General features: G+C 32.2%; 1 protein-coding gene across 2 annotated transcripts; it reads left to right on the top strand.

Moving 5' to 3' along the window:
- Positions 1-3,082: 3,082 nt before the first annotated feature.
- Positions 3,083-10,405, top strand: LOC131634983 (sphingosine-1-phosphate lyase). 2 transcript variants are annotated; one of them, XM_058905613.1, is made up of 15 exons: positions 3,083-3,414; positions 3,511-3,556; positions 4,644-4,795; positions 4,936-4,995; positions 6,164-6,388; positions 6,472-6,613; positions 6,780-6,830; positions 6,929-7,020; positions 7,604-7,730; positions 9,121-9,136; positions 9,284-9,391; positions 9,503-9,557; positions 9,649-9,795; positions 9,900-9,978; positions 10,063-10,405. In XM_058905613.1, exons 1-15 carry the CDS (start codon positions 3,212-3,214, stop codon positions 10,183-10,185), a joined length of 1,626 nt encoding a protein of 541 aa, XP_058761596.1. In that variant the 5' UTR covers positions 3,083-3,211; the 3' UTR covers positions 10,186-10,405. The 2 variants fall into 2 exon arrangements, with proteins under 2 accessions (XP_058761596.1, XP_058761597.1); XM_058905614.1 differs by lacking the exons at positions 3,083-3,414; positions 3,511-3,556 and having other exon boundaries at positions 4,646-4,788.
- The last annotated feature ends 5,506 nt before the right edge of the window (positions 10,406-15,911 follow it).

Here is a 15,911-nt window from a genome sequence, read left to right on the forward strand (position 1 = left end):
AACGCCCATGAGGAGATCTATTGTGATCTCGTTGGATTAATCAAAAGTTCATAAGGGAGTCAACACTTTGACTCTCTCCATGAATATGCAGACCAACACCTGGGCCTTGAATCTCTCATGATTTTCTTTCTTCACTTCCTACGCCCTTATTCACTAGCCCAATATAATTAGAACCTTCTGGTTTCTTTTATTTTATCTCTTCATATTTGGTTTCTTACTATTTATTTTAATCGTTTATTTCTATTTATTTTAGTAATTTTGATAATTGCTTAGGTTTTTATTAGGTTTGTTTGTTTCTTTTTTTTTTGTTGAGAAAATTAGGATTAATTTAATTTAACTAAACTAGGATAGCTTAGACCATTCTTTTAATTAATTTAGACCCCACAATACTTATTCCAGTTCCAAATTCCAATATCTCAAAATAACAAAAAATGCATCTTTTCTTTAATTTAAATTCATTTTCATTAACCCCTAAAATAATAAAGAACATGCTTCCTCTTAGCTTAGGTTAAACTGTCTAACCAATTCAATTTTTTCACTACCTTAACAAAAAACTCAAGATCATTTTTAAAACGGGTTTGATCGAGTCCCTTAAATGCAAACTAGAAACAAGCTATAAGTCTCCATCGTGTGAGCATACATATGTTTATCGCTCAAAGGTGACCCAACATCAATCCGTAAAAAACACTAACCTAACACCTGCGAACTACAATAATTTTGATTCCTTAATACGTAGGCATAAGGTGCGATGCCTTAGTGAGTTCACTAACTCTTAATTGTACATATCCTATCCCTTGTGAATAAATGGATATAAGTAGAAACCTAGTCAAGCAAACATCCCTTAGCAATCACACTTACCTAGATCTATAGAAGGTTCCCTTGATTACAAGGGAGGCGAAGGGTACCTAACACCTTTCCCTTGCTTAATCGACTCCCAAACCCTTTAGCCTTTCACTTTAGGTTTTCCCCTTGTTTTCTCTTCCTTATGACTTATAAATAATGGTGGCGACTTCATTAATTTTGCCGGCCACGACAGAGTTTATTCACTCCAAAAATAATTTTGTTATTTATTTTACCACCTCCTTGAGAGATGCATTATCATCATCAAAAAGGGGGAATATGGAACCTATTTTGCAGGTTATTAATTAAAGAAGTTCTATTAAAGAAGTTCTATTAAAGACAGACATTTTTTTGATGATGATAACTAGTCCTTAATGACAATTAAAGTCAAGTGTAAAGCGGTTAAAGATACAGTCAAATGCATAAAGGTTGATAAGTTGGATTATTTGATGATGAAACCTAAATGGAATATAACTTAAGCCACATCTCAAAGTAAATAACTTCAAGAAAGTGTCTACAAGAATAAAGTATTTGACAAAACTTGAAGTATGTGAAAGCTTTCCCAAATGCATATGTCTAAATATATATTGTAAATGCATCAGGGTTTTCTCATTAAGTATACGGCTAATCCCACACACATATAAACAAATTTTTAAAAATATTCTTCACAAGAAAATATTTTCAAAAATGCCTTGAAGTCGTGCTAGATGACTTGGGAGCTGACAAAATAGCTCTGGGCAAAATTTTGTCTACGTCAATCAACTGACACCTCATCCCAATCGATTGGGAAAGTTCAAAAGTGTATCCTAAGCGATTAGGACAACATCTTAATGATAGGTAACAACTATATTTCTTTCCTCACCATTTTTAACCTAGTAATCGATAAATTTGAAGGCAACCAATTGATTGGAGCATGTCACCAACCGATTGACAAGTCATAAATGGTCCTAAAACTTTTCTTTTTTTTGTGCCAATCTCTAGCCTATAAATAGATGTCCCTTCCCACATTTTTTAATATCCATAAACGTGAGAATTTCATAGTTCACTCCTCACACCCTCTCTAAAATATTTCTTTTACTTTCTCTCTCTAAGTAGCACTTTCGAGAAAGTCGTTTTGCAAGTGAGGGAGTTATTTTTTAGAAAGGTAGATCTGTAAGTTCACCAAGGATTTTTTTTTTGTTTTTACCTTGGTTGAACTATTCATCCATTTGGAGATTGGTTTATTTTGAGTTCTAAGCTAAACCCATAAAAGCTTGGTTTTTTGGGGATTGGTTGTTAAATCACCGGTTCGCTTAGAAGGCTCAACTCGGGTAAAATTTTTCACTAGGTTTAGTCTTATCTCGATGTTAAAAGCTTGGTAAGGTCCGAGATAAGCCCGATGTTAAAAGCTTGAAGACTAACCGCTCCAAGTTTTTGTTTGAAAATAAGACTAACCGCTTCCATTTGTCATTTAGAAGGAAGAATTGTCGCTTATCTACTTGTTTGTTGTATGATTGGAAGTTAGTCGTAAAATTTATTTTCCTTGTATAAGGTGATTTAAGAGTTTAACCTACTAAAAGCTCTTAAGTTTATTGGATATTGTTGACGCAGTAAAGCGGCAAACAAAAGATTGAAAGTATTCTAGGATGTATCGTATCCACAAAGAACAATGCGAGGGAAAGAATGCCACTCAACGATTTCCACGTTTCTGAGCTTGGATTTAAGTGAACAAAAAATAAAAAAAGTATAAACGGTAAAATAAATACATTATTCGGAGAGAAAAACTTATCAGAACATGAATATACACTACTTGTTACAAACTATAAACCTATCAATCAGGATCAGTTGTACTCATCATAAAATATCACACCATGTTAATTATCTCTATTCAAAACATTCAATTGAAAATATCTTATGATTTCAATTAAAGATCTATTCATTCTTTCTTATAAACCATCGTCAGATTCACTTACCTTAAAAATGAAAAATCATCATTACACAAGATTCACTTTTTTACCAAAGAAAGCTACATTTTCAAGTTCAACTACTCCAACATGATATTTTTGGAAAAACAAACTTATAGATAACTTATAGGCATTTTTGGAAAAACTCTCCGGCTTCATACACCGAACCACCTTATTTAGAAAGAATCCGCTTTATCAAATTAGTCACGGCTGCCCATAAACGAAGAAGTAGAAAAAACCATAACGCCCACGTGACAACGACACGCGACGAGCCACTAAGAAACAACTTGCACGCAACTCCAAAAAAAAGCGATTATTATTACTATTAATCATTCACAATAATCAACTTTTCTTATAAATCACTTTTTCCTATTCTCTATAATCCATCCATTCATTCTCTTCTTCTTCTTCATTATTCTTTTCGCGTTATGGATTCTTCTGTGTTGACTTATCACTTTAATCACTTTCGAACCACCGCGAATTCGTTTCTATCTCAATACGAACCTCTTGCACTGATTCTCGTTCCGCTTTTCACTATCTTTGTCGCGAACGTAGTTCGTTCGTTTTTCGAAGTTTTTCGTGATAAAGGAGTCAAAGCTACTCTCCTAGGGTTCTTCATGAACTTCATCAAGTACTTAATATCATCGCATGCATTGTATAGTTTATGTTAACGATTATGATTAGTGTTAGTGATTTTAATTGAGATCTGTTTTTGTTTGATTTGCAGATTGATTCCTGGTGTGAAGAGTTATATAGATGCTGAAAAACAGAAGGTTAGCTATATTGAATAGTGTAGTAATTCTATTATATTTGATTGGATTGGATTGATTCAACTTCATGTGACTTTGTTGTTGTTGTTGTGGATTGAGTTTTTGTGTTTTGGTTATTGGATTTGAATTTGATTTTGGTAGATATACTACTGCATGTGTTTGTTTATCAGATTAGTGGCTAGTTCAGTTTTTTGTGTTTTTGAACTCTGTATGCAATTAATATAATTTTTTTATTTATTTTTATAAAGGTATATGCTATTTTTTGTTACGAATATGTTTGATTGTTCTAAAGTAGAATTGATTCTGCCTCAAAAATTGATTCTACTTCAGATAGAATTTTTAGTTGAGTTTAAATGTGATTTTTATATTGAAATTTTCTGTTCAACTCAATTTTGCATAAAATTATCCAAATATAAATCACTTTACATTAAATTCACTTTTAACCACAATCAAATAACTCAAAATCAATTTTTTCCACTGCAAAATCCAACATATGCATTGTTTGGCAACAAGGTCAAACAATGCATATGTTGAATTTTGCAGTGGAAAACGAGGTAGTTTTGAACTGCATATTGTGGAATTGGAGCTTTTGATAGTTACATGTAATTAATGGCAGTTCCTCTAGGTCAAATATCACCTTTTAGACATTTCAATTTTATTTATTTTTTGTACTTTTTGTTTAGGTTATGTGATTGGTGTTATTTATTGCACTTGTACCTTCGAAATCAATGGTTTTGTTTTTCTTATGAAGCTTGTCGCTTCACCTTTAACCTTGGGGTCATTTTAGTATGGGGTTAAAAAGTGATGTAAGTGATTAATGAATGCTAAACTTAGGGTTCAGGAGGTGAAGAATTGGGTTTGTTGAGTTAAGATTGTAGGGTTCATTTTATGGTATTGTTGCTGTTCCTTAAGTGGCTGATGAATATCTGGATATTAGAAATGTCTTTTTTTTTTTTTTTAACAGGGTTATAGTTATTAGTTACACTATTATTTGTTAATAGCTGGGCGCGCTTTTGTTTATTGGTTTCTTTAGGCCATAGATTGTGAATGGTGACTAATTTTGTTTTTAATCTGGTCATTGTGAATACAGGTTGTGGATAAGTTGCAGTCGGATGGTAAATCTAAAAGAGATGGTTGGACGACAGAGTTGCCAAGCACGGGGTTGGGGACATCTGTGCTTGAGAAAATGAAAGAAGAGAAAAAAAATGATGCAATTTGGCAAGGCAAATGCTCTGGTACAGTGTATGTTAGTAATTTGCATAGCATTAAATGCTAAATTTTGATCATTTCTGTTTGGGATGCTTTTATTTATTTGGAGGGGTCCATTTGGTTGTACATGGGACTGATGACATTTTTTCTTTTAAATTATTTATTTCTTGCAGCTACATTGGAGGAAGTGAGTCTAGTGAACATTTTTATGTCATAAATGAGGCCTGCTCAATGTTAGTAAGACCTGCAGAGTTTTCAGTTGAATTTTTATGTTTCTTTTAATAGTTTTTTTACATACAGATGGACAATTATGATAGAACTTAAATTAAAGAGAAAAATAAATTATGTTTTTTTTCTTGACATAAATAGAAATTGTATTATTAATTGAAAAAAAACAACTATTACGGAAGATGAACCCTGTGATTCCAGAGCAACATCATCGAAGAGAAGAGGCAAATCTCTCTCTGCCCAATCCATAAGGTTTTTAACTGAATAATATTTAATGACCCTCCGTTCTGTTTTCTCTCCATTATATTCTGTTATATATCCCACTACCTGCCACATAAGTAATACTGCGAATTCCCTGCTCAGTCTCTTTATTAGACTCTGGCCCAACCCCGTAACCTTGGTTCCTAAAGAATTATGTTCTTTAAGTTTGAAATATACACATAATTAAATTTTATTAGTTCAGTGGTTTTGAAACCAGATTTAATTTCATTATGCCTACTTCAGAGATTACCTACCCAAGCTTGTTTGCTTTTGACTTTGGAGTTATTCCACTTTTAAGTAGAATTATTAGATTATGCATTTTGTCTCAACACTAATCTGGCTTCTGACATAGTCTGCCCATGAGTTATAGGAACTTGGGAAGTGCTTTCCTTATTGTTTGAATTTGAAAATGTTCAACGCAAACCTGTGGTTATGACTTCTATCTAATTAGAAATTAAGTTGGCATCTTGTTGCTACTGAGATAGTGTTTGGAACATGAACAGAACGAAACAAAACAATCTGTTCCATGATGTACTCTTTGAGTTTGCCTTTTCAGTGAAACCAAAAGTTGCAACTTTTTTCACCTTTTTTTTGGAATAACAACTTTTTTCACGTAGTTCCATATTGTTCTGTGTACAATATGCACCAATCATGGAATAAAACTCATGTTATGTTCTGTCTTGTACTAACTTGTTCATCAAACGGTACATGGAATGTTAACTGTTAATAATCATAACCTGGGTTAGCTCTAATGTCTGCCCTTTTGGAACTGTTTCAAAATTAGACTTTGACATCAAATTTGTTGATAATGTCGAGGCATCTGAATGACTGACAGTTTAGAGAATTTGACATCCTAAGGTCATTCCATGTTTATGCATTTGCATCCAGCCATTAATGTTAATGAAATTTCAGGTTTGCACATACCAACCCCTTGCATTTGGATGTATTCCAGAGTGTCGTACGCTTTGAGGCAGAAGTGGTTGCAATGACAGCGGCACTTCTCGGTAGTAAAGAAAAGGCATCTGGAGGACAAATATGTGGAAACATGACATCAGGAGGAACTGAAAGCATATTATTAGCTGTTAAATCATCTCGCGACTATATGAAGTCCAAAAAAGGAATTACAAAACCCGAAATGTATGGCACTGATAATTCAGTTTTATATCGTTGGTATAGTATCTTCTTTTTGGTTTATTTGAAAATTAGTTTTTCGATTATAGGATAATTCCCGAGTCTGGTCACTCAGCATATGATAAAGCTGCACAGTATTTTAACATAAAACTATGGCGTGTTCCAGTTAACAAAGATTTTCAAGCGGACGTGAAAGCAATTCGGCGTTATATTAACAAAAATACCATTTTGGTATGAAGTTACTCAATCGTGCTATTTTATTATTCTATGATTTTTTCCGTTTAATAGAATGTAGTCTAAAAGATTGAAAATTCTTTGTATTGGATTTAGATATGCAAACTCTTAATAGCTCTAATTTTTATTATCAAGTGAAATTGACTATCATGTGATTATGCAGATTGTTGGATCTTCTCCCGGGTTTCCTCATGGGATAATAGACCCCATTGAAGTAAGTTCCCCCCGTTATCTACTGTTACAAAAATTGTATGAATTCAACTGGCTTGCTGAACTACTATAACATAGATAATTTGACAATTTCTCCTGTAGGAACTTGGTCAACTAGCATCAAGCTTTGGCATTTGTTTCCATGTGGACCTTTGCCTTGGTGGCTTTGTATTACCTTTCGCTCGTGAGCTTGGGTATAGCTGGCATTACTCATTTTATATTAGCGAACTGTTATTCGATATTGTTGTCAGTTTTGTTATACTTTTGCCTTTGATTTCTTCCTTATTATTTTAGGCTCTATACTTTCATACTAAAATTTAACCTGTGGAGTAAAATCTGTCTGGATTTTTCATTTTAACCTGTGGAGTTAAAAATCTGTCGATGTGTGGATTTTTCTTCTGCATCTGACAACATATTCTAACTTATTTTTCAACCATCTAGACTGAACATCTTTCCAAGCATTAGAGGAACTACAACTATTTCACAAATACATACCGTTTTTTTTTATTCAGTAAAATAATTCTCTCTATCTTTAGTCTTATTGTTTGGGATTATGCATTTTGCATATTATGTTTTTATGGTTGGTGTTTATTTATACTAACCGAGTATAACACAGGCAATCATCCATCCAGCCCTACCGAAAATGGGAGTATATGATACAACCCTACATAAAATGGGAATAAACACACTCTTTTATTGAGCTTGATACATTGCTCTTAACTTTTCAATGAATGCCGTTTCCAGTTTAAATAATTCATGTTAACCTTTTCTTCCCAGGTACGATATTCCACCTTATGATTTTTCTGTTAAAGGGGTTACTTCAATATCAGTGGATGTGCATAAATATGGGTTAGCTCCCAAAGGAACAAGTATCGTTCTATATAGGAACCATGAAATCAGAAAGGTAAATAATTGGCTTGCTCAATAATTATTGAAGATGAGAGCTTTTATTTTCTGAGTACAATAATAGAAACTGGAGATAGAAGAGGAACTATATAATGTGGCAAGTAAATGGCTACCAAAATCACAATTTAAATAGTATATCGTGTTGGGAAACTCCTTAAGTAAACAAAATTATATTGGTAGTTCTCAAATATATAGACTGATAGTACACTAGATAACTGTATTATTCAGCCTTATAGAATTAACTATGATTCCCAGAGGTTTGCCTTGGGAGCCATATAAAATGATTGTATGAAGCCTATGTTTGTAGGAACAAAAACTTAGCAGTTTTATATCCAAACAAGGTGCATTGGAAGAATAAAAACAGAGCAGTGAAACAGCCAATTAGGATGCATTGAGTGAACTAGTGACTGTGAAGCTCCTGTGGTTAAGATGAATAGTCCAATTGGGTGCATTTAGACCTTAAGTTTTTTTTTTCATTTAACAATTTAAGTTTATTTGAGTTTTCAATTTATTTGAGAGAAGTCTGAAAGGAAAGAAAAAGGAGGAAAAATAGCATATTGTTGCACCGACACCGTACATTTCACATTATTGATATGGAATTGCACCAATATCCGCATGTATTGCAATTCAAAACCATTTGTAATTCATATCTATGACATGGAATTGTATGTTTCAAATGCAAAATAATGCGGTTTTAATATCTATCCTTGAGCCCCTTGATGATGAATATACAATCAATAGCTGAATTATAAAAGTGCATAATTATTTTTTATATGCCCATTCCCTAACATTACCCCTATTTCAGTGCATTTCATATGAAACTCTCAAAAGGTTACTGGAATAGAAAGGGACAATCAAAATTTTTCAACCAATGACAAACATTTGGAATTGCATTTATAAACAGTAACTAATTAAAACTTCTGGTGATGGATCGTTTTCCCTAATGTGTATGTTGTACACTATGAAAAGTTAGTTTAAGAAGAGTTTGTCATCTTTGTGGTATTTTTAATGGGGGTTCAGCCTCTACTTTGCAGCAGTTTTTTATGACATGTGCTAATGATTTGGTAAAAATGAAGTGATTAAAATTATGGCTATGTTTATTAGATTAGAATCTAGACTTTCATTTTCTATTTTCCTTATTTGTTGTATCTAGAACTTACTCATTCCCTAGTTTTATTTTTCATCTTTTCTATCCAATAAAATATCTTTTCGTTCAAAAAAATGAATACTATAAATATAGGTTCTCTTTTATCTTCCTCCCTTCGATTTTTGATTCTATTTTATGGATTAACTTCTCTGCATCCCGCCTTCCACTGTTTTTTGGAAATTAGTTGTTGACTTGCAGCTGATTACTAACGTATTTTCTTTGTGGCTTCTGGACTCTACAGAATCAATTTGTTGCAGGTAAGACTACAATTTATGTAATGTCTTGGATAAATTTCTATTGCAGTTATATGTTGAGAGGGACATATCCAATTTCTAGTAGTATATCTCTATACTTGTCTGTTAAGGGATTAATTCTGTTGTCCTTTTCTGTGATTCATTTGTCAGTTACTGAGTGGTCTGGTGGGTTGTATGTATCTCCAACCATAGCTGGAAGTAGACCTGGAAGCCTTATTGCTGGTGCATGGGCAGCAATGATGTCTCTAGGGAAAGAAGGTAGCTCTCCACGAATTTTGAACTAAATAATTTGCTTTCCATTTCTGTAAACTCTAATGAGGTTTCTAATGTGTGATGTAAGGCTTATTGATGGTCCAATTCATTATACAGGTTACTTGGAACATACGAAAGCAATTATGGAAGGATCAAAAAGACTACAAAAAGGGTACAGATACTGTCTCTTTCTGTATCTATTTCTTGTGCTGTACGTTGTATATATTTTTTGAATGTAACGGTTATGATTATGTTATATGCAGTGTAGAGGAGATTCCTGAGTTGTTTATTATTGGACGACCCGATATGACAATTATAGCTTTTGGATCCAAGGTTCTGGATATATTTGAGGTCAACGATATCATGTCATCCAAAGGTTGGCATTTGAATGCATTGCAGAGACCCAACAGGTTGGACTTTGGAGTATCATACTTTCTAGTTTACGATTCTGATCATTTCAGGATTATGGTTTTACTTTTAATAAACTAAAATTTCCTTTTTATGCATGAATCAGCATCCATATCTGTGTGACATTACAACATGTACCAATTGTTGATGACTTTATAAGGGATTTAAAGGAATCTGTAGAAACTGTAAGTTGTTCTTCTGTATAGGATACTAATCATAATTTGATCTGTACTTTCTATTTAGCTTTTCTGTGTGTGTGTGAATTTCAGGTGAAACAAAATCCGGGTCCAATAAGTGGAGGACTGGCACCTATATATGGCGCGGCCGGGAAGATGCCCGATAGAGGAACGGTTCAGGAATTGCTGGTGGATTATATGGATGGTACATGCTAGCTGCGTTCGTAAAAAACTGTTGCATCTAATATTTCTGGGGGAACACGTTTGCACCAGACTCCTACCAATTGATAATATTTGATTTCACCTTAAATTCTTTCATTCAAATGATAAGAGAAGGAATTAGAACATTGGCAGGGGATCTTATCTCATAAGAATATGTATTATTTATATACTAGTACTCTATTGGGGAGAAAAATAAAATACTGTTTCTTGAATATTAACATATTCATTGTAAACTATAAAGTGGGTTTGATTTTCTTTTACATAATAATAAATGATTATTTACTGTTGAAATATATAAATTTTAGTTAAATAAGATGAATTTAATATATTTTTTAGTTTGGAGTGATCAAATATTTATTAAACATTCATTATAAATGAGTTGTACATGGCCATTATGTTTTAACAAGATTTTTTTTTTTTTAATTTTTAAAAATGATTTTTAAATCTTAGGGTCATCCATAAGATTTTCAACAACATCGGGATTACTCACATTAACTTCCCCAATATAAATCATATCCCGACATGTTTCATATCTACACGAGTGGGATAAGGCCCCATATCACTAGGGCTGAGTACAACCAATTTGGTACTAGAACCAACATTGCTAAGTTCTACAAAGGGGATACCTAAACCTAGATTTCTTGGATTCTCCATATGCCAACAAGATTGAAAACTAAAAAATGAACAAGGGAAGAAAAACAAAATGCCTTGTGTTTTAATGCAGGTTGTCTAAAGAAATCAAGTGAAAATGTAGGAAGTTCGAGCGAAGCAATCCGAAATTTAGAACTCTCAACAGTAAAAAAGAAGTGACTAACATAACGCTATCTCAAAAAACCTTGAAGAAAAGAGGATTGCGAAAAGTGAAGTGACTAACATAACGCTATCTCAAAACACCTTGAAGAAAAGAGGATTGCGAAAAGTGAAAATGATTTTCAAGTTCTCGCATTATAGGCACAACAAACGCCAAATTCAATGGTCACGTTAGAAGATCAAAACACACATCCAACAACTCTAATGAGTTCTCAAAACAGTAACTACACTTGAGTGAGGCTAGGCGTGTCACCTTCCTCACCTACGGGCTTGGGGCACGTTGAACCCATAGGCGCAACAACGCTTCATATGCACAAAGTGCATTTAAAGCGCACATAGAAGCCTTTTTATAGTAGTCATTATCAACCTATCGCCAAATCTTTGTTTCAATACGGTAAATTGTATTTAGTGTCCGACATGTTTCAAGTGTAATTTACTTAGAGTATAAGTTAACTACTATTCATAATTCTTTTTTCTTTTTGGTCAGATATACAATAATTCTATGTTAATAATAGTTGCCATTTGTTAGACTTTGCTACTACCATTACCAACATATGAATCTCTAAGTCAAACTATTATATTTCCCTATCCAATAATTAGTAGCTAGTCCTATTATTTCTGATAGCAATATATATATATGTTGAGTTGAAGGGTTACTCGCTGATTTGATGACAGAAAGGGTCAAAGACATGCATTACAATTTAGAACAATTAGGAATGGTGATGTACTTTCAATGATGTACTGAACTAGGAACATCATATATATGGCAACATTCCTAATTAACGATTGATGCAACACATTGTGGACCCTTTTTTGATTGACTAGTGCCACAATGTTACTATATCTTAATCAATCTACGACATACTTCTGTTGCATTTCCACTTTCCACTTTTCTAGATACACTTGCTTACTAATGAATCTCACTAGTCAAATTAAAACACTTCCAAAAAGCCAACTGTAATTTATCAAAACCATGTCCACACTTTGCATGAGAAAGGTTTTTGTACTTTTAGTTTTGTTGATAAAGTAAAAGTATTGGATAATCTTTGTGTAACACGGTTTGGTAATGTTGCTAACGACACATATAACATTCCATTTTCCTTTTAGAGTGGGAAGGGGATGCATGACCTACCATTTTGAGAAGTTAATGAATGACTATTTTGAGACAGAAGTTACAGTAGAAATTGTTGTCAAGTGTTCCAACTTGTTAGTAGTTGTTGCAAAGTGTGCCAGCTTGTTTACCTACTTTTTGAAGTATTATTTTGAAGTTTTTTCTAAGTGGTAAAAGAGCGCCTAGGTACGTGGAACACATGATCTCTCATTCTTCTAAAAATTGTGATTTTTGTTTTTTACCGTCGGCTTATATTCAATAGCTATGTGCACAACGTGTCTCATCTCATGCTGCCGGTTTTTAATCGCTCTCACTAAAAAAAGAAAACGGTGACATTTCAGATATTCAAATTCATTCTCACTCTCAGATTACTCTTTATTCTCTTCTTGACTTGTGCGCTGAAGCGCTAACTTTGCAAATCAACCAATTCTCTACTTCATCGGAAGAACAAATTCACCGCAACAAAACATTACTTCGTCATTTCACCTATCATTTCTAATTGAGTCAAACAAAGTTTATTACATCGGTGAGGTTGAAAACTATCTAAAACGAATTTTGAAATAGATGGTTTGTTTACTTGTTTAAAATTAGAAAAATAAAAATTATATTATTTTTCATCAACTTTTTTCATTGGTTAAACATTTAACCGATATAAAAATGATTTTGTACACATGTCACTTTTAAAATTATTTTTTCATATTAATGTGGAAAAATATCGTGGTATATATTACACTTGTCTTCTTAGATTTTTGAATTTAACCTAACTTATATCTACAAAACTGGATTGGACGGTGAAAATGACACACTTATAAAAATATGACCAATCTATATATTGTCATATATGAAACTCTTAACACACTCCCTCGCGTTGTCATGCAGTATTCAGCTAGATGCATGGATATAAACATTGGGTGGCTTGATAGCAAGAACTTGATTGCAAGTGATCAAATAGATCTTGAAATAAGCTTTGACACTATCTTAGATTTTTAAGTTAGACCTAACTCATCCCTACAAAATCGACGTGTTATATGAGGATTGCACTCACTTATAAACATATGTTTCAGTCATATAATTTTAGATGTGATACTCTTAACACACTCGTTCACGTCCATCACTATTAGACTTGATATATCGATATAAATGATGGGTGACTCGATAGAAAAAACTTGATATCAGGTAGCCTAGTTGATCTTGAACTAAGCTTTCGTACCATCTTAGTCTTTTGAGTTTGACTTATCACATCTCTAAAAAATCGGCTAGTAAGATGATGATTTCCCTCACCTATAATTTCATATAATAATAAATATGAGACTCTTAACACACTTCATCACACTCAACACTATTGGATTTGGTTCGTGTGTGTGTGTATATATATATATATATATATATATATATATATATATATATATATATATATATATATATATATATATATATATATATATATATATATATATATATATATATATATATATATATATATATATATATAATGGGTGTTTCGATAGCAAAAATGTGATAACAAGTGAACTTACGAATCTTGAACTATGTTTTGATACCATCTTAGATTTCTGAGTTTGACCTATCTCATCTATATAAAATCAACTTATAAAATAATGATTTCCCTCACTTATAAACACATGTTCATATATGCTCTTAACATGTTCGAGGTGTTTCCTAGAACCCTATACTATTATGCATATTTTTCTTGATTGTGATGAAGCTAAAGAAACATATTTTAGTATTTTTAAGTGGATTTAAAGAAACATGTATTCCAAAATAATGTTAACAAGATTTCTCTTTATCTTTAAGGGAAAGAAAATAGGATGATCCCAAATTTACTTAACTTTGTTGTAAAAAAAATGTATAAAAGATTTAAAAAGAATGTACCAAGTGTGGTGGAAAATTTATGAACTCACTTAATTAATCAAAAAAATTATGGCAGTTGAAATAAGATAAATATGATGAACACATCCAATCTTAAGGTATAAGAGTTGAGAAGCATTGCTCCAACTGAATTGTAGCTGATTTAGAGTTTGAGAAAAATAAAGAGTGATTGAATCTCTCATTGTATTTATGATAAAAAATAAAGAGTCGTGATATTCAGTAAAAAAAACTCACCAACATTGCTTTGAAGAAATGGAAAAGTATTTATTGAGAAAGGGAGGGAGTTGCCTGCATACGCAGTGGCAAAGGGAATGAGTGTTAGTTCTATTGCAATAAGGTTTCATGGAAAAGGTTTGATTGGTAATTTCTCTCATTTTTCATTCTAGTAAATAAATGTCCACATCTCGTTTTTCTTACAGAAATAAATGTTCCTAGTGAACCACCTAACATTTACATTATTAGCTATGAATAGAGCTCTAAAATGGACCGTCCGACCCAGTCTGCTTTGGCCCGAAGGGTCATAACATATAATGGGACTAAAGTGGATCGGCCTGACTACTTAATGGGCTGCAAAAAATATTCTGATCCAATTTCTAATTAGTCCTTGTGGTCCGATAGGCCAGCTAGTCTCTTATTTTAATATTATTGTTTTAAATTTATAAAAAAAATGTAATGGATAAAAGCTACATAACATAAGTAGAGAGTAATCATAAATTTAGTTAAGTGATATTTAAAATATTCATCAAATCAACATTCATATATATGAATATCACGAAGATATCTATGTAAAAGTATAAAGGAACTGAATATTATCTCCAATACTTATCAAACTTTTTCTTCATTTCACAACCATTTCTTTAATCACATCATCTTAAAAACATAATTCATCCTCTTTAACTTTTATTTTTCACTTGAAATACACTTATGCAATCATATCTTAGCTTAATCTTTTTTCTCCAAAATTAACTAAAATTATTTGATAAATTTATTTTTAATGGGGTAGCCCAAAGTCCGCTTGACCAGCCCAGTCCAAGCGAACTTCTTGCAGTCCGACCAACGATAAAATATAGGGCTCGTGGGTTGGTCCGATAGGCTGGGTCCATTTTGACAGTTCTAACTATGATACAAGCATGTGCTATTTGGACATTGAAAATACAATATCATTTAACGATTCCCGATCGTATGATCAATCAGATGCACATGATCAAGCCACGTGTTCAACCTTTATATTTATATAAATAATTTATAGTGAATAACTTGGATAACTTTATTGTACTTATGACTTCGATAACTTTACTTAATATGATGAATAAATGAATAATCAATGTATATTATATTGATATGAGAAAATGATTTTTTAACGAAAGTTACCGAAATTATGCTAATACAAAGTCACTTAAAATTGTCCTAATTTACATGTCATTAATGTACTAGTAAAGCTTCATAAAGCTAAGAGGATAGATTTTAAATGTAAGATATGAACATCCCAACAAAATGCATTCCTAATCATATAGATCCTCATTTTCCATTCATGGTTGTAAATGGAATAATTTAGTGATGTAATTGGACCTTTTGATTTAAAATATTTATAGTTTTTATAAATTCAAAAATATAAGGTATATTTGTTTCAAGATTTGTAATTAGGTTTGTTAAGAATTATGTTTTAATAAATACATTTGAAAATTGATCCTTAAATATGATAATAACAATAATATCTCAAAATGTAACTATAAGGTATATTTGTTTCAAGACTTAAAATTACTTTTTTTTAAGAATTATGTTTTAATAATTACATTTACAAATTGCCTCTTAACGAAAGTTGTTACTGGAGTCACACTACATGAAAGGATCTACCAGTCAAACATTTAATTAACACTACAGTTGCAACATAAAGAACAATTTACTTATCACA

Source organism: Vicia villosa, unplaced genomic scaffold, assembly GCF_029867415.1.
Source record: "Vicia villosa cultivar HV-30 ecotype Madison, WI unplaced genomic scaffold, Vvil1.0 ctg.001404F_1_1, whole genome shotgun sequence".
Classification (NCBI taxonomy): Eukaryota; Viridiplantae; Streptophyta; class Magnoliopsida; order Fabales; family Fabaceae; genus Vicia; species Vicia villosa.